Raw genomic sequence first — 18,425 nt, 5'->3', positions numbered from 1 at the left:
AGTCCCCGGCAACGGCGCCATTTTGATGATTGGATTTTTGACGGTTTAGAATTTCACTAATGAAATCTCGTTGTAAAGTATAGTTTCTAAACCAAACAATAATCCTTTCATACAAAAATTTGTTTGTCACAAGTACAAACCCCTAATTTTATAAACCGAAGTATTCAAACATCGGGTCGTTCTCCCTAGGAATTGTAATGAAGTGTCTTGTTATTGGTTGTGATGTGTTTTGGGGTTTTGGAGAAGAAGCATGAAAAGTAAATGGCAATGAAAATAAACTAACAACTATAAAAAGCTCTTGGCAAGGTATAAAAATTAGAAGTCCTATCCTAGTTATCCTTCTCTATTGTGATGAGAATTGTTCATTGCTACCACTTAGTTAACCCTTACTAAATAAAGGAAAGTCAAGTGGATGAATTAACTTGAGCCACAAGTCCTAGCCAACTCCCAAGGAAAGACTAGCTTTAGTGCACTCCAAACCAATTAGCAATCTCTCCAATTACCAATCAACAAAGGAATTAGATAACTCAAGTGTCACTAATTACTCTACCTAGGCCAAGAGGAACAAAATCTACACTAAAACTAAAAGAGACATTTCAACAAACACATAGAGTGCAATAGAAGTAAACATTATTAAATGCAAGAATTAAAGAGAGATCTAACTACAAAAGCAAGAGATCAACAATAGAAAAGCAAAGAAGAACAATTATTATGAATTACCTCTTATTAAATTGAAAGAAAATGGAAGGAACAATAGTAGATCTACAACAAAAGATAAGAACAACATAAAGGAAATTACAATAAAAGAATGGAAGAAGAGTGAATGTAATAACAAGAAATTGAGAAGATAGAAGTAGAAGAAGATGAATAAAATCTAGATCTAAGAACTAATCCTAATCCTAATCCTAATTCTAGAGAGAAGTGAGAGCTTCTCTCTCTAGAAACTACTTCTAAAACTAAACTATGACTAATGGTAACTAACATCTAAAGTGTGAAACGTATATTGATTCCCCTTCAGTCCTTGACTTAAATAGCATTAGAAATGAGTTGGATTGGGCCCACAAGGCTTCTAAAATCGTTGGCCACATGTTGCATTAAGTGAACCACGTGCACCAACGGCGCGTGCGCGTGCAGGGCGCGTACGCATCCTTATATGTATAACAACTATGGCAAATCTTATATCGTTGCGAAGCCCCGGATGTTAGCTTTCCAACCCAACTGGAACCGCATCATTTGGACCTCTGTAGCTCAAGTTATGGTTGTTTAAGTGCGAAGAGGTCGGCTTGACAGCTTTCCGGTTCTTTCATTTCTTCATGAGTTCTCCAACTTTTCATGCTTCTTTCTTCATTCCCTTGATCCAATCTTTGCCTCCTAAATCTTAAATCACTTAACAAACATATCAAGGCATCTAATGGAATCAATGGTGAATTAGATTTATTCATTTTAAGACCTAAAAAGCATGTTTTCACTCTTAAGCACAATCAAAGGAGAAGTTATAAAACCATGCTATTTCATTGAATAATTGTGGGTAAAAGGTTATAAAATCCCCTAAAATCAATACAAGATAAACCCTACAAATGGGGTTTGTCAACCCAGCAGAGCTCCTCACCCCCAACCATGGAGGTTAGAGACTCATGTCGTAGAAGATACAAATTCAGATGTAAAATGTCATGAGGTGCCAAATGAATCACTAAAAGTAGTTTTTATACTAAACTAGTAACCTAAGTTTACAGAAAATGAGTAAACTAAGATAGATAGTGCAGAAATCCACTTCCAGGGCCCACTTGGTGTGTGTTTGGGCTGAGCATTGAAGCTTTCACGTGCATAGGCTATTTCTGGAATTAAATGCCAGCTTTGGTGCCAGTTTGGGCGTTTAACTCCAACTTTTATGCCAGTTCTGGCGTTAAACGCCAGAATATGGTAGAAAATTAGCGTTAAATGCCAGTTTTCGTGATCTCAACTCGAGCAAAGTATATACTATTATACATTACTGGAAAGCCCAAGATGTCTACTTTCCAACGCAATTGAGAGCGCACCAATTGGGCTTCGGTAGCTCTAGAAAATCCATTTCGCGTGCAGGAGGGTCAGAATCCATCAGCATCTATAGTCCTTTTTCAGCCTCTGAATCAGATTTTTGCTCAGGTCCCTCAATTTCAGCCAGAAAATACCTAAAATCACAGAAAAATACACAAACTCATATTAAAGTCCAAAAATGTGAATTTTGCATAAAAACTAATAAAAATATAATAAAAAGTGAATAAAACATACTAAAAACTATTTAAAAATAATGCTAAAAAGCGTATAAATTATCCGCTCATCAGAGTTGCAGTGGCCTCATGGTTTTTATTCTAGACGAAGATGGCAATCCAAAGTCATCAACAACAAATGTCGTGTTCAGATAATATTTTAATAATATTTAGGTAAGAATAATATTATTTTCATTTTAATAGCATGTTATGATTTACACAAGTGTACAAATATTTACTGTAGATATAACTAATTTATTTATAGCTCTGTTTTCATATTTGAGATGAAATGTGTAACAGAGAGCACAACATCATATGCCAATTACTTTTCTAAAGAAGTTAGTAAGATATTAGGTTGTCGATAATTTTTTATTAGCCTTTTGATATAAAGTTGGGTGTAAAATTGACATGCTATTATTACAGTTATATATGTTTTTATTTTATGTCTCCCTCCTTATGGTTCAAGAATATTATAGACTTCAAACTCTTCCATTTATATTTTACTTTGAATAAAGATAAAACAACATATTCATTACGTTTATTATATAATGACGATGATAGTGTTATACTAAACTCGAAAAATTTATGATTATAAAATATTATTTTCGATTTAACATGTCAAATTTAAATATAAGCCCGTGCATCGCATGAGTTTAACAGTAGTTAAATACTAAATTAGAAATTAACAGAATATTAACAGTGTGAATCGAATTAAAATTAAAACCATAAGTAATAACCAAATAACTTCAATTTATATTTAAAAAAATTCTAAATTCCAAACATAAAAATCCAAAAAACCCAAAAGAAAAATAACAACTCAAGAAAAGACAATGTTTCCACCAAAACAAACATATGCTTGGCATTATTCTATTAGATATACTCTAAAAGGGATTCTAAAACATGTGCATCCAAATTCTCAAGTTTCATTCTCAATCTTGATCTTCTTGCAAGTTAAGGTATCTCCTTCCACCTTTGAATCTTCCAACTTCGAGGATTGTTGCTTGGTTGGTGTAATAGCATTTTCCAACACTTCGAATTCATCATTGTCTGCAACTTCATTGGAGATTTCAAGCAACAAATTTTGTACAAAATGTTACATTAAATTAAAGATTTCCTTCTCACCTTTGATTTTATCTCAATAATATTTTTTTAATAAAATAAAGATCTAACTTTGAGAAAACAAACAAACAAAAATTCATTTTTTGAATAAACACCTTAGCACCTTCTACTTTTTTTTCCTTCAATGATTGAGGATGCCTTCGAAGTTGGAAGCAAACCACCGGTACATTCAACATTCTAAAATTATAATTAATTATTATTTATTATTTATAAATTAGATACTACTAATAACCAAGGAAGAGAAAAATAAACCGATTTTTAATAGAAAGTACACTTATAACTGTACTCACAATTTGAATAGGGTGAGCCTTTTTGAATTTATTTATGAGGTCCACATTATCAGTCATCTTCTTAACTTTATAAGAAGGTAAAAATATGGATTATCAGATATTTGAACTTGAACGATGAAGAGGAATGTCTTATTAATTAGGTTGAGCAAAAGTGTAGATGTATTCGATAGATCTCCTTTTTATAGGGTATTACATAATATATTAATAATAAATAATATAAAAATTAACAATAAAAATATCTTCACTAATATTTTTAGAAATAAATATTGGTTAGAACTTACCAATAGGAGTGGATCAAGTATCTCTACATGACTCTTTCCCAAAACTTGTTTTGCCTCCTTGTCAAAGACTACGAAACATGCACAATCAGGATCAGCTGGAGTATCTATAATATGACTTATAGTAGCCAAGACAACACAAACAGCATTCTGAAAAAAAAAAACTTAATGATTTAAATTTTCTGAATTTGGTGAGTTTTTAAATTTAAAATATATATCTAAATAAATAAGATGAATAAACAAAAATAATCAATGTACAACATATTTAAATTAATTTTTTCCTCAACTTTTTTACAAAAAATTACCATATCTAATTCTCTTAACTGTTCAATGGTTTTGCCTTAATAAATTTTTAAGAATGCAGCCTCATTTGGAATTCTGCCGTATTCTCCCTAGGTTCTTCAAATCTTACAAAGCTAGATAAATAAAGCGAAAAAAAATTACGTTAGATAACACATATAATATTAAATTAAAGAATTAAAAAAATATATATACCCAACTATTTTTAAATTAGATGACATTTGCTTCTTCAAGATTGAAGAATATCTTTGGGTCATACATGGAATTCTGTAAAACAATTTTTTCTGAAAAAATTTAATTTAATACAAAATGAGTAAAAACTCACATAAAAAATACTAAAAGCTCACATAAAAATTCACATAATTATGGATAAATATTACCATTATATAACTTCACTCTAACAAATTGTAAGACGACAACAGCTCCATCTTTATTGCCGGATCCCAAAAAAGCATTTAATTCATGTGCATAGTTGTCAAAAAGTGCACACTCCATTATTTTTCTATGTTAAATAAAATGTTTAATGTTAAATATATTTTTTATAACAAAATAAACAAAAAATAATTACAACTAAAAAATTAACTATCAATAAAATAATATCAAATTATATATATATATATATATTTTAAATTAAAAAATTAACAATAAAATTAAAACGTCAAACACAATTTAAAAAAATTAATAATTAGTTTTTTAATTATTTTAAACTCATAAAAAACTAACTACGGAGAGAATGCTTTCTATTAAAATTTTTTTTTGAAAAAAGATTTAAATACTTTTTTTTTCAGAATAATCTGAACTGATTTTTCAAAAAATTTAAATACTATTAATAAAAAAACGTTGCCTTTTTTTTTTCAAAAATGTTGCCTTTTTTTCAAAACGTTGCCCTTGAATAAAAAATGTTTGTTACCTACTAATAATATTAATATAAATATTCATAACAAAATAAGTTAAAATAACAATTTAAAAAGATGAGAATATTAAAATTTTTAGATTTATAAAAATAAATATATGATTACCCATCATCAATCTCTAATTCAATAACAGTGTACTTGGTAGATTTATCGTCTTTATTTTTCAAGAATTCTTTCACTCCCAAGTCTAGCAAGATATCCAACAACATCTGAAATGGTTTAAAAAAATTGTTATCAATAAGTTTGTTAAAAACAAAACTCCGCCGAAATTATCAATAAATAAATAAATTTATAAATAAATTATACTTTTTTTAAGTAGGTGTAATCGTACTCAGGAGCATTGAAAGTGTCAAAACTCATAAAATTAAATCCATATCATGGGATACTTGACGATTCTAGAAGTCTGTGCACATCACGTTGGTTTAAATTAACCACATACCCATAATGTGTACTCTTGAAGTTACCCTCATTGAGTCCAACACCAAAATATCTTATTTGGTAAGATATTCCTTCCTTTAGCAAATTTACGAATCGAGACACAAGAGCCCTCTTAACCGAGGCATATATTTTTTCTCTCTAGAATTGAAAAACAAAAATCAAAGAACAATTAGATGGGGATAAACAAACAAATTTAAAATATAAATAATATAAATTTAAAATATTAGTAGAAAGCTCACGTCTTCATCGAGCCAAACCATCTCAATTGAGTGTGGCAATGAAGAATTTTCGTAACTTGGTAGTGACCTTAACCGTATCACTCGTATATGTATACACAAATTGTCGATTGTAGGTTTGATTTCTGCAATTTTGTGAATACCAACAACTGGAAAAAGTAGAGAAATTTTAAATTTTGGATGTATGTAAAGAAAGAGTTTGATGTACTTTAAATTGTGGTGCTACACATATCTCATAACTTATATTTTTATAGTTGACTCATAGCTAAAATTTTTTAAATTTGATTGACTTTATCGTAAATATATTTAAATTTACGTATATAGCTGCAATTTTTGAAAAAAATCTACAAAAATTTAAAAAATAGTGTTAAAAAGAATCAACAAATTTTAAAAAATAGTGTTAAAATTTAAAAAATAACAACTTAAGTAAAACAATTTAAAATTTTAAAAATAACAACCTAAGTACAACAATCTAAAATTTAAAAATAACAACCTAAATAAAATAATTTAAAATTTAAAAAATAACAACCTAAGTATAACAACCCAAATAAATAATTTAAAATTTAAAAATAACAACTTAAGCAAATAATAATTTATAATTTATAATTTATAAATATAAATCTAAAAATTTCTAGTGACGACACCTAAGCAAATAAACTCTCGGACTTGACGTATGAGCGCCACGTCAGCAGATGAGCTCCCCATTTGTATTACTATAAAAATAAAGATAAAGATGAGAGGCTAATAATGATAGTTGTCAAAATTGAACCGGTGATCAAACCAATCAAGTTATTGGTTCATTAGTTTATTGATTAAATCGATAAATTACTGATTGAACTAATAAAATCGATCCTACGTAAATAAAAAATAGTAAAAATTGAGTAAAATGTCAATTAGGTCCTTAAAATTTTCGACTTCAGATTAATTAGCCATTGAAAAAAAATAAAATATCAATTTTGTCTTCTACAATAATAAATGATGGACATGTTATGTCTCTCTATTAATTTTTCCGTAAAATTTAAGGGTGATACTTATATGTTCTTACTAATTAGTTTTAAGTTGAAATCTTCAAAGACCTACTACTTAATTCAATACTCAAAAAATTTAAAATAAATATTTTTGCTGACATTTTAATATGTAAATATAAATATTAAAATATTTAATACTTATTTTAATAATTATATAAATCTTAAAGAATTATAAATTAAAAAATGAGTATCAAATTAAAATTAAATTAAATAAATATAAAATAATTCAATTATATATATATATATATATATATATATATATATATATATATAATTAACACATAAAGTAGTAAAAAAACACAATAGCCTAGTGGCATGCCTTAATTAAATAAGATATAAATTTTTATCTTAATTAAATATAATACATTAAAATTAACTTTTTTATTATTTAAGTTTTAATTTTACTATAATTTTATATATTTGTTTAGTTATTAATTTATAATTGAGTCAAACTATTTGACCAATAACTTACTACTTACCAATTAAACTATTAATTCAGAAATCCAATAATTTCGTCGGGTCTATTGTCAATTTGATTCTTGTAAGTTGTAACCATGCCTAGTTGCTTACAAATAAATTACACTTACAACACACAGGAATGACAGGAGGCACCGAACTCGGTGGTTCTAAAATATTTAGATTATTAAATGGTTTAATAATAAAATATATTTTTTAAATTTTTTAATAATTATTAAATAGTTTTTATTTAATTTTAATTAAAAATTATTTTTTATATATTATTTAATTATAAAATTTATTTTTTATTTTATAAATTATTATTTATTATTTATCTATCATATTTATTAATAATTCAGAATAAAAATAATAATAAATTAGATATTTTATTAATGGTAAATTTGTAATAAATATTTTTGCAATCTTAGGTGAAATCATATTTTTTGAAAATTCAATCGATTGGACATACAACACAATCAATTGAATTTTGCAAGGCATGTGAATTTTTTTCTAATTCAATCGATTATTCTTGTTACCTAATCGATTGAAGTTATCCAAGCAATATAGATTTTCACAATTCAATTGATTGGTTGTGTTAGCCAATCGATTGGTGGTGTTTTTTTATTTTTTTTTCAAGAAGCACAAATAAACGTATCCAATGGAAGTATTTGAATTGTTAGACTTGGTAGTTAAATATTTAACATTTAAAATATATAATTTTGAGTAATATTTTAAGTTGATCCCAAAATATTTTTTATTAAACGTTTTTGTTCTCAAAGTACCCATGATATAATTCGTAGCTAGTTGCTTCGATTTAGAGATTTGAAAAAATGGTCATTGATTTGATTTGCTATAACGCTCAACTAATTCCATAAATCGAATTCATCTAATTCGATTTATCATGGAATATAAGCTATATAAATACCCTCAAAACTTTGAGCGTTCATTACAGCGGGACTCACAATGACAAAAAAATATAAACTATATAAATTCTTTTAGTATAACAATCCAATAATACATTTTAATTCCACACTTTTAAATATTATTAGCTAATTAATAATAAAAAATAATAAATTTTATTTACTTTCTAATATTCTTCAATGTATGTAAATTACTAAAAGATAAAAAAATATTTTTTCATTACACGGTCAATTTTATGAATAAAGAATCGAAACAAAAAATTGCAACATTAGAGATTCTATTGACTAACCTCGATTCTTTAATCAAAACAATGGATTGTTTTCTGAACACTATAATGAAGAAATTGATTGGATCTATGCCGATTGCTGCAACTATGATTATCGCATAATCAACTGCAAATATTGGATATTAAAGAGATGGGTAAACAATAAAAAAAATTGAATATTAAGTAGATGGATAAACGATGAACAAAAACAATGAAAAATTTAATAATCAAGGAGATTGATAAACGATTCTAAGTGTAGGATTGAATAATTGATGATAGATTATTTACCAATTTATAATTTTAATATTAAAGAAATATATAATATTAGAGTATCTAAATCAAAATAAAAACTTAAAAATTGAAAATAAAATTTTAAAGATAAGATAGATGAATAATAAAATAATAATTTATAAACACAAGCGGAAAAATTTAAAATGACGTAATATATAACGTAGTGCACAATTCAATCAATTGAGTAACATAACCAATGGATTGAATTGTGAAAATTCATATTGCTTTGAAGACTTAAATCGATTAGGTAATACAACCAATTGATTGAATTGGAAAAACCCATATTGCTTTGAGGGCAATTTACATAAATAAAATGAGTGAAAGAAACCTTTACGCAAATACAACATTGTGAAACTGCAGACGAAAATGTAACAATCCCAATTGAATGTAATCCGAGATACCCTAATGCGGATTCCAAATACACGTAATCTGCTACATCCTGTCGCGGATTACATTGAGAACCTGACTTCACATAAACTGCTACTCTCTGTAGCAGTTTATGACCAAATGTGCACAAAGCATAATCCGCTACACCCTGTAGCGGATTATGAGGAGAGTGGCATCAGGTAGATAGGGTCTTCCCACAGCTAGGGGGCGTACAGCATCTGCCTGAGTCAGCCCTGAACATAGAGTATCTTCATAGTAAGGACGGCAGGAGTGTTGATAGTTGGTTCCCCACTTACTATAGGACATGGCATCAGCATTGGGACGAGCGAGTTCACTTTGTGTTGAGTATCCAGAGAGTGGCTGATCCTGGTCCATCCATTGAGTACCTGGACTGGTGGTATTGTGTTGCACATAGGATTCTATCACCGAGAATTGCATTCGCAGATCCCAGGCCAGTTGAGGTTCCGGACGATGCTGTACTCAAAGGGTCATCGCAGGCGCCCATTAGAGTAGCAGCGTCAGATATGCCCGATAACAGACGTGTGGAGCGGAGACGACGCATTGGTACACATGCCACTGATTGCGAGTGGTGCTGGCTCGATGACATGATGCAGGAGGAGCAGCTTGGTGGTGATGACGGAAGCCAGGCAGATCATCGCCTTCATCGATGTAGTGCTAGACGACGGGCTGCTCGTGCTGGACGAGCACCTTCTGTCCACCATGATGACGAGGCTGGATCGTCCTGTGGTCACCCTACTGACACTCAGGTTGGTGGCACTGCGGAGGCTAGATGGGTGGTACACCTTTTACTCACGTATCTAGCTCCCAGGTACTGCATGAGTGTAGCACACAGATGTTTGCTGATCTTGCTACCACTACTTTAACCATGGATTTGGACGATTAGCTGGCTAGACCATAGTTATATGCGGATTTCGCTGAGATCATACGAGGTGATGACGTTTATCAGTACCAGAGTCCGATTCCAGGCGGTCCGTCCGAGCCTCCGAAGTACAGGCCACAGCCAGCAGGTGTGCCGTCCCAGGTTCCTGACCCCCAACTCTCAGTTGACCTGAATGAGCCCGCAGGCAGCCCGTACAACACTTGATTTGGCATGGGGAGGACACCGCCATCTGCATTTGGAGTTGGGCTACAGAATGCTCCACCCGGAGATCGGCGAGCGACCAGAGTGAGGCGTCCGACTCGATGCGGTACAGGCTCGCACCTACCTGGTCCATTCGGGGGTGATCATGATGATGATGGTGACCAGTAGTAGCGCCCATTGTGTTAGTTCCGACCGTTATCATTGTATGAATTACGACTTATTTATTTTCTGTTAGTTTTAACGACTTGTGACAGTTATATTTGTATGACGTATGTAGTTAATTTATTTTGTGTTAGTGTTAATGGGAAATGGATCCTCTATAGTGGAAAATCCACTTGAGAGAATAAAGTGTGATATTTGACCTTTAATTCTATAAGTGGGACCAAAATTAAATAAGAAAGAGAAAAGAATGAAGGGTTAGATTAGACACTGGATACTATCAAGTTTTTTTTCTCACTAGAGAGGATCCACTCCTGTGTTAATGCTGGTGGCTATTATTTTTGTACGAGTTATTACTTATGACGATTACATTTTGTATTAATTCGTGTATTTTGCATTATGAGTTGTTACTATTACACAGATATTCCTGGTTTTTTTTATCCTGAGCCACTCTCCTCATAATCCGCTACAGGGTGTAGTGGATTATGCTTTGTACACATTTGGTCATAAACCGGTATAGGGTGTAGCGATTTATGTGAAGTCAGGTTCTCAATGTAATCCGCAACAAGGTATAGCGGATTACGTGTATTTGGAATCCGCGTTAGGGTGCCGCGGATTACATAAAATTGGGATTGTTGCATTTTCGTCTGCAGTTTCACAATGTTGTATTTGCATAAAAGTTTCTCATTTTATTTGTGTAAATTGTCCTTACTTTGATGACTTCAATCGATTGGGTAACAAGAATAATCGTTTGAATTAGAAAAAACTCACATGCAAAATTCAATCAATTGTGTAACAATTCCAATCCATTGAATTTTGAAAAACCCAGAAATTCAATCAATTGTGTTGTATTGAATTTTCAAGAAACACGATTTCACAAGCGTTTATGGGTGTAATGGATCAAAGATAAAATTCTAATTCATTATAATTGCAAAAATATTTATTACGATTAATGAAAAATCTAATTTGTTATTGGTTTTATTCTTGATTATTAATAAATATACTAGATGAATAATAAAATAATAATTTATAAAATAAAAAATAAATTTTATAATTAAATAATATATAAAAAATTAATTTATAATTAAAATTAAATAAAAATTATTTAACAATTATTAAAAAATTTAAAAAATATATTTTATTATGGGCAGCATATACGAACCAATTTAATAAGTAAAAACTAATAAGCAATTAAGCTCCCCAACAATAAAACAGCCCCCACACAACTGAACAGAAAAGAAGTTACAATTTGCCTTATCATGTCTTCCGCCACTCTATCGCTGCCATTTCCTCTGCCCACAGCGACTTCGCCGACCTGTCATCGTTCGCGCCAGTTATCCACCATAACCTCCGCGGCGGCGCGTCGTCCGCGGCAGAAAGCTACGGTTAAGACTGACAGCGAGCAAAGGCAGAGCAGCAGCAGCAGCAGCAGCTACAGCAACGCCGGTTTCGGGGCGAGCGAGAAGAAGGAAGCACGGTGGCGTTGCGTGGAGGGGTGTGGCGCTTGCTGTAAGCTTGAGAAGGGGCCTTCTTTCCCTTCCCCTGAAGAAATTTTCACTGACCCTTCACATGTTGAGGTTTCCTCTCCATTTTGCTCTTTTGTTCTTTCTGATTCATTTAAAAGAAAAAAAAAAAGACTTCAGTTTAATTGCTAGGACCGAGTTCTACGCTGCCATCCAATGGGTTCATCCCGCTCTTTACAAAGTAAGGAGTGGTACATTCTTTGTTATCTCTGTTTATTATATTTTATGTCAATAGCTCATATTTCTAGTTTAGAATTTAGTATTTAGGGTTTAAGGTTTATAGTTTCAGGGTTTAGAGTTAAGAATTGGAATTTAGGGTTGAGAGTTGGGATTTAGACTTTAGAATATAAGGACTCCTTACCTTCTCTGGTAAGCGTTAGCATTCGTGCATCAATCATTTATTTGCACCGTATTCTATTTATATATTTATTTATTTATTTTTGTGATAGTAGATAGTTAAGTCAAACACTTCTGTTATAATGAGAAAATATGTATGCAGAAAACATTCTTACATGAATCCACAATTAAAATATAAAACGGGAAAGAATATAAATATGTTTTATTGTTTGGTAATTATAACGTAGGATGTGATAGTGTTATTGATTGGAGTTTATGTTATTCCTTTCATTCTTATTCCTTAGTTCACCTTTTCTGGCAGTTCTGCCTTTTGCTTAGGCATTGTCAGTAATAATTGTATAATAAACTTAGGGACCAATGAATTGCCTAAAATGAGCCTGGGACGTTTCGTGGTATGTTTACGAAATGATCCATTTATCTTTGTTATTGTCATTTCCTTCATGCTTGATTTGCTGTAATGAATTTCAGCACTACAAGAGCTTAATAGGTCCAGATGGATGGTGCATACACTATGAGAAGATTACTAGGAAATGCTCTATATATTCTGGTGATTGTCCGTCTCAGTTTGGTAGTTGAATTTCGTCTTGGGTTTTTTGTTAGCTTCGAGGCCTAACTTGTTACATTTTCCATTTTGTTTCTGCAGAGCGCCCATATTTTTGTCGTGTAGAGCCAGAGATATTTGATTCTTTGTATGGAATTAGCGAGAAGAAATTCAACAAGGAGGCCTGCAGGTATGCTAGATTTCTCACTCCAGTTTTTAATTTTAAGGGTCTGTTTAATTTCAAGAAGATCAAGAGATGAGGAAATGTTATTCTGCTGAAAATGTTTCCTAAAAACATTTCCCCCGCTTTGTTGTCATAATACTTCTAAAATTTTCTTAAGTTTTACCATATATATAGGTTTGAAGTACACATACATTTGCACAACACTTGATCTGGTCGAAAGCAGGGTAATGGGAAATTTTTATGAGTTCATTGTTGCGAAGATGAGAATATTGTGTCGGTGGGTCGATGGACTAGACTAGATCAGAATAGAAATAAATCAACTAAAAAGAAAGTTGGCATAGCACCTATTGTGAAAAAGATGGTAGAACCTTGTATCAAATAATTTGATCTTTTGTGGAGAAGGCTTATAGAAGTCTTAGAAAGAATAGTAGATCAGATGGAAAATTGCCTAATTGCTAGAGGTAGCAAGAGACTACGAAACGCTAAAGGCAAAATCATTGATAAAATCTAAATTTAGATGGTCTAACCATGTACATACTTTACGACATGATCCTATAGTGTCATCTAATCCATTTTTGTTTGAAATTTTTGGTGCTTTCTATTTGAACCAACATTTTGGATCCTTGAAAATTTGCAAGTGGTTTGCACTTTGAATATCTATTGACGAATGCTAAAGACCGATTTAGAAAATTCACAAGTTTAAAAGCTCAAGTTCGTTTTTGCTCTAAACTAGAATTCAACACTCTCAAAGTTTAGTTTAAAATGATACAATTCAAAATAATAACTGGAGTTTAATCCCGAGTCGTTATCCTTAGGAATCGCAATGTAGTGCTCAATCATTGGCTATGAGGATCGGAGGTTTATTTGCAATTGACAACAATTTTAATAGTAAGAAATTAAAAGAGCAAGCAATGAGTAAATGTCGAGAATTTAAACGAAGAACAATTAGGACAATTAACTAGTAGAAGAAAGTAAATTCAAATGGTAAAACGATCTTGGCAAGGGTTGAGGGTTAAAGATCACTATTCTTGGCACTAACCACAACATGATAATTACAAAGAACAAACCTAATTCGTCAATCTCTACAAATTGAGGAAAGTTAATTAAGCTTAATTAACCTTAATCCATAAGTCCTAACTAACTAATTGAATTAGTAAAAAATTAGCGTTAGCGAAAACAAGATTAATTAATATCTCTACATTATCAATCAACTTAGACATTAATGATTCAAGGTCACCTAATTTCATAATCCCAAGTCAAGAGAAAGAAAAATTAACTCCATAACTAATCTAAACATTTATCGAACATTTGGTGTGCATAAAAATAAAATATCATAAATTGCAAGAATAATAAAAATTACAACTGCTCAATTCAAGAAAGCAACAACATCCTAAGTAAGAAAAAATAAAGCATAAAACATCAAATTCATTAAATAGAATTGAAAATTCAACAAGGGTTGAAGGACGTAAAATAACAAAATAGAAGAAGTAACGAGAAATTCTAAGACATTAGAGTAGAAAAACAAGAAATTATAAACTAAGAACTACAATTAAACTAACTAAAACCTAAAAATAAGAGAGAAATTCATAAAAAAACCCTTGAATTCTAGAGAGAAGTTCCAACTTCTCTCTTTAGAATTCAAGGTTCTAAAACCCTAAAAAGTAGAAAAAAAAGTGTATGTGAATGTGTGTGATCCTCCTCAAGGCTTGCTTTTTAATATGACTCAAAAATTGTCTGAAATGGGCCAAAACGGCCCCCAAATCGCGAGTCACGTGCTATTTTAAATGAGTCGTGTGTACACACGCACGTCTAGCATACACATCTCTACAGCTTTGCCAGTTATTCATTTCTTTATGAAATCTCCACATTTGCATACTTTTCTTCCATCTTTCCAAACCATTTTTGCTTCTTAAATCTTAAACAATTTAAACAAACATATCAAAGCATCAAATGAAAAAAAATGAAATTAATTTGATGATTCTAAAGGCCTTAAAAGCTTATTTCAATCAATTAAGCATAATTAGGAGAAAATTCATAAAAGCATATATTTTTAAGTAATAAGTACAAGTTAAGTTGATAATTTCACTCTTTTCAATTAAAAAATTATCATAAATTATGGATTTATCATCTATCTCTTTACTTTAAGCTGCATTTGGGAAGCTGTGGTTCAAGATTTGCTTTGAGGTTGGGTATAGTTTGTGGAGGTTCTTTTTCATCAATTTGAAGAATAGTTTTGCTCTAGCTGGAAAGCGAGATTCTGTGAAAGTTTGCTGTTGTAATATTTGTCAATTTTTTCCTTTATTTATTTGGTGCACAATGCTAACCGTATGATGTTGGGGTTTGCTAAAACAGAATTCATATTCCTCTACAATGCCCCAAAATTTATTTTTCCAGAAACAATCAGAATTTAATATGTAAAACCATTTAGGATATGTTTAGTTAGGAGGTAAAAGTGGGTGGAACTTTTCACGGATGAGCTCCATGTGTAGTTTCACATCAAACTCAGCAATGAAAGTTTTTACTGCATTTTTACCTCTGAACCAAACATCCCTTAGAGTTAAAGAAAGTTTCCCATGATAGAAATATATTGAATGTGTTCCTTACATTCTACTCCTTTCCTCTTTCATTTTGTAGTTGCTGCAGGGATACAATTAAGGCTATTTATGGTCCCAATTCAAAGGAGCTTCACAATTTCAACAACTCAATTTGGAGCACTCCTAGTTAGATCTTTTGGCCCCCTAAAACTCCATTGCTAAAGGTCATTTCTTTTTCTTTACCTTAGTTCTCTTCTATGTTTCAGTTTGTGAAATGCTAACAACATTAGAGATATGGCATGTAGACATAAGATTTGGCTCCCCAAAAGTGCATTAAGCCAGTATAGTATGAGTTGTAAATACTTATCACTAGAAAATGTGGATATGTCAATGGGATGGCATGTTTGCATGTCTTATAGAATATAGACACCCATAGGCACAAATATGACATGTGTCAGGTACTATTTCTACTGGCCAAATTATTATTGTTATGGATTGGACATGGGGTGGAAATGCTCCCTTATTTGAGATGAGTTTATGTATGTATCTGTCATGAATCTATTTTGCATATATATGGTCCGTCTTCATTTAACGATTTTGAGATTTCAATGTTTTAGGGTTCATGTTGCTTCAGTGTCTGTTTCTGCATATAGCTTACAAGGAGATGCTCGACGCTTCTCTTTGTGAAGTGAATTATGCACTTAACAGAATCTTGATCCATGGGGAACTTTCTCCCCCCCCCCCCCCCCTCTCTTTCTTTTCTCTGAACCATTTATGACTAAAGACGGCCATTCCCGTTTTTTTCTATGCCAAAATGTTGCTTGATCATGAAGGAAGTAATTAATGGTATTTTATTACGTCAGCATTTCCACCATATCTATCTTGCCAAGGATGAATACTCCATGCAATGCTTTGTTTAGGCCTTTCAGGCAGTCACAACGGCTTCTCCCATTTTGAAGTTCGGTTACCCTGTCGGTGTTATACTAGCAAGCAGCAACAACCTTGTTTAAAAATGGCGGGCGTATTTGTTAGGGGTAAAAATGGAGTGGAAATTTTCCCGGATGACCTCTGTAACTATATTCATAGAGCTCATCCACGAAGACTTCTACCTATTCCTACACACTATCCATAGATACCCTTAATATGATTTTCAGGGAACTGCTTGCTTTGATTAGTATGATTATAGCATCCTCTTACTGCACAGAAGCAGCAGTAGCAGATTCATATCCAAAGAATCATCTTTTTTTTTTTTTTTTTTTTTTTTTTTTTGTGAATTCTAACTTTGGAGTAATTGGAAAAGTCCGAACTAGCAACTTATTTTTTAGAAAGATAAGTGTAAAATTATTTAGATGAGTCAAGAATCAAGATAAATGGTCTGTACATTTTCTTTTCTTGGTTTACAAATGATTTATATTTCATAGTATTTATCTCTCACGGAATTTCTTTTTTTTTGTTCTTCATGATCTTTTAGTTTCTTTATATGTCTGTATTATCTAAATTCATGACCTCAAAAATTATCAACTTGTTTATATGGAAATTCCATATAATGTAACAACTGGCAAATTACTGTTAATTGCACAATATGTTACCAAAAATCCATAACGAATATTCAAATTAAGCTTTCAAAGATTTTATTTTATCAGCTAAAATATAGAGTCCAGGGAAGGGTATCCACACAACAGCATATCGATTAAAGGGAATTGAGATGGCATATTAGCATACCTCTTAATATACTACATCCGGGTTCAAAACTTGGCAATGCTGTGTGAGTGTGTAGTGTATGTGTCATTTGACCAAAAAAACTTCTTACAAATATATTATTAGACCTATAAGAGCCAAAGTTTAGTTTCAACTCTCATAACACGGTTCCACTCAAACAACAACAACAGCAACAAGCTAGCACAAGTGTTTCACTCAGGCTGGGTTTGGTAAAGCTTTTTCAGAAGGTGCTTGTGCTTTTAAAAAGCACAAGCACGTCATTTTGCGTTTGGTAAATTAAAAAGCTCAAGTGCTTGTGCTTGCGGCTTTTAAAAGTTAGGGGTGCTTTTGAAAGCACCTAGGAGGGAGCTTTTCAAAGCTGGCTTGTGCTTTTCAAAATTTAAAAGTCTAATATAACCTCATATGTTAACTAATTTTCAAATTTAATGTTTGCATTTATGTCTATTATAGTATTTTTAAATTTTAAAAGCTATTTTACCAAACACAATTAATGTTACTTATGTTTATTAAAAGTTGTTTTTGATTTGATTTACCAAACATAAATGCTACAACTTTTAAAAAGCCATCTTTTAAAAGTTAACTTTTATAAGCTACTTTTAAAAAGTAAAAGCTTTACCAAACTAAGCCTGAAAAGGCTCTTTCAAGAGTACAAAACTCCAACAACCCTCCGAGATTGTCTTACTGATCTTCAAGGAGATTTTCTTCGTCTGCAACTCTTATTGCTTCATACTATTTACCTGCCAATGAGAAAGGGGCACGTTCATTAATACAAAGTTTATCTTTTTTCTTGTTGGCCTATCATGCTATCTAAAGGAAAAGAATTTGTTTATTTTTCTGTGCGTGTGTGAACTAAAGCGGTACCATCATAAACATGATGCTCAGAAAGATGCACAATATGAGAATTAGTATCAATACCTGGTAAGAAATAATCCTTATCTAGAGAATTTGTTTGCCATTGACTTCAATGATGGGGATATGCGAAATTTTGGCCCAAACTTTTGGATGCTTCATCTCACACAGTTGTAATAGCAAAGGACAGTAATCGATTTGTAGTTGTAACAGAGAGGAAGGAAGCTTTTTGCCGGTCATATTCTCCAGTTTCGGACACTCTTCTATTATTAACTGTTGAAGGAAGTT

General features: G+C 31.5%; 1 protein-coding gene across 3 annotated transcripts; it reads left to right on the top strand.

The window, feature by feature from the left end:
• Positions 1 to 11,618: 11,618 nt before the first annotated feature.
• LOC112742685 (uncharacterized) lies at positions 11,619 to 17,003 on the top strand. 3 transcript variants are annotated; one of them, XM_025791934.2, is made up of 5 exons: positions 11,619 to 12,007; positions 12,779 to 12,857; positions 12,954 to 13,041; positions 15,670 to 15,793; positions 16,499 to 17,003. In XM_025791934.2, the coding sequence occupies exons 1-4, from the start codon at positions 11,690 to 11,692 to the stop codon at positions 15,758 to 15,760; spliced, it is 576 nt and encodes a 191-aa protein (XP_025647719.1). In that variant the 5' UTR covers positions 11,619 to 11,689; the 3' UTR covers positions 15,761 to 15,793; positions 16,499 to 17,003. The 3 variants fall into 3 exon arrangements, with proteins under 3 accessions (XP_025647719.1, XP_025647723.1, XP_025647713.1); XM_025791938.2 differs by having other exon boundaries at positions 16,490 to 17,003; XM_025791928.2 differs by having other exon boundaries at positions 16,433 to 17,003.
• The last annotated feature ends 1,422 nt before the right edge of the window (positions 17,004 to 18,425 follow it).

This window comes from Arachis hypogaea, chromosome 2 (genome assembly GCF_003086295.3).
Source record: "Arachis hypogaea cultivar Tifrunner chromosome 2, arahy.Tifrunner.gnm2.J5K5, whole genome shotgun sequence".
Lineage (NCBI taxonomy): Eukaryota > Viridiplantae > Streptophyta > Magnoliopsida > Fabales > Fabaceae > Arachis > Arachis hypogaea.
This window is presented reverse-complemented; position numbering and strand designations above follow the sequence as displayed.

Coding starts and splice junctions, on each gene's coding strand:
- LOC112742685 (XM_025791934.2), top strand. CDS start 11,690: ATGTCTTCCGCCACTCTATCGCTGCCATTTCCTCTGCCCACAGCGACT. Junction 12,008..12,778: donor CTGACCCTTCACATGTTGAG/GTTTCCTCTCCA, acceptor AATGAATTTCAG/CACTACAAGAGCTTAATAGG. Junction 13,042..15,669: donor TTCAACAAGGAGGCCTGCAG/GTATGCTAGATT, acceptor TTCATTTTGTAG/TTGCTGCAGGGATACAATTA.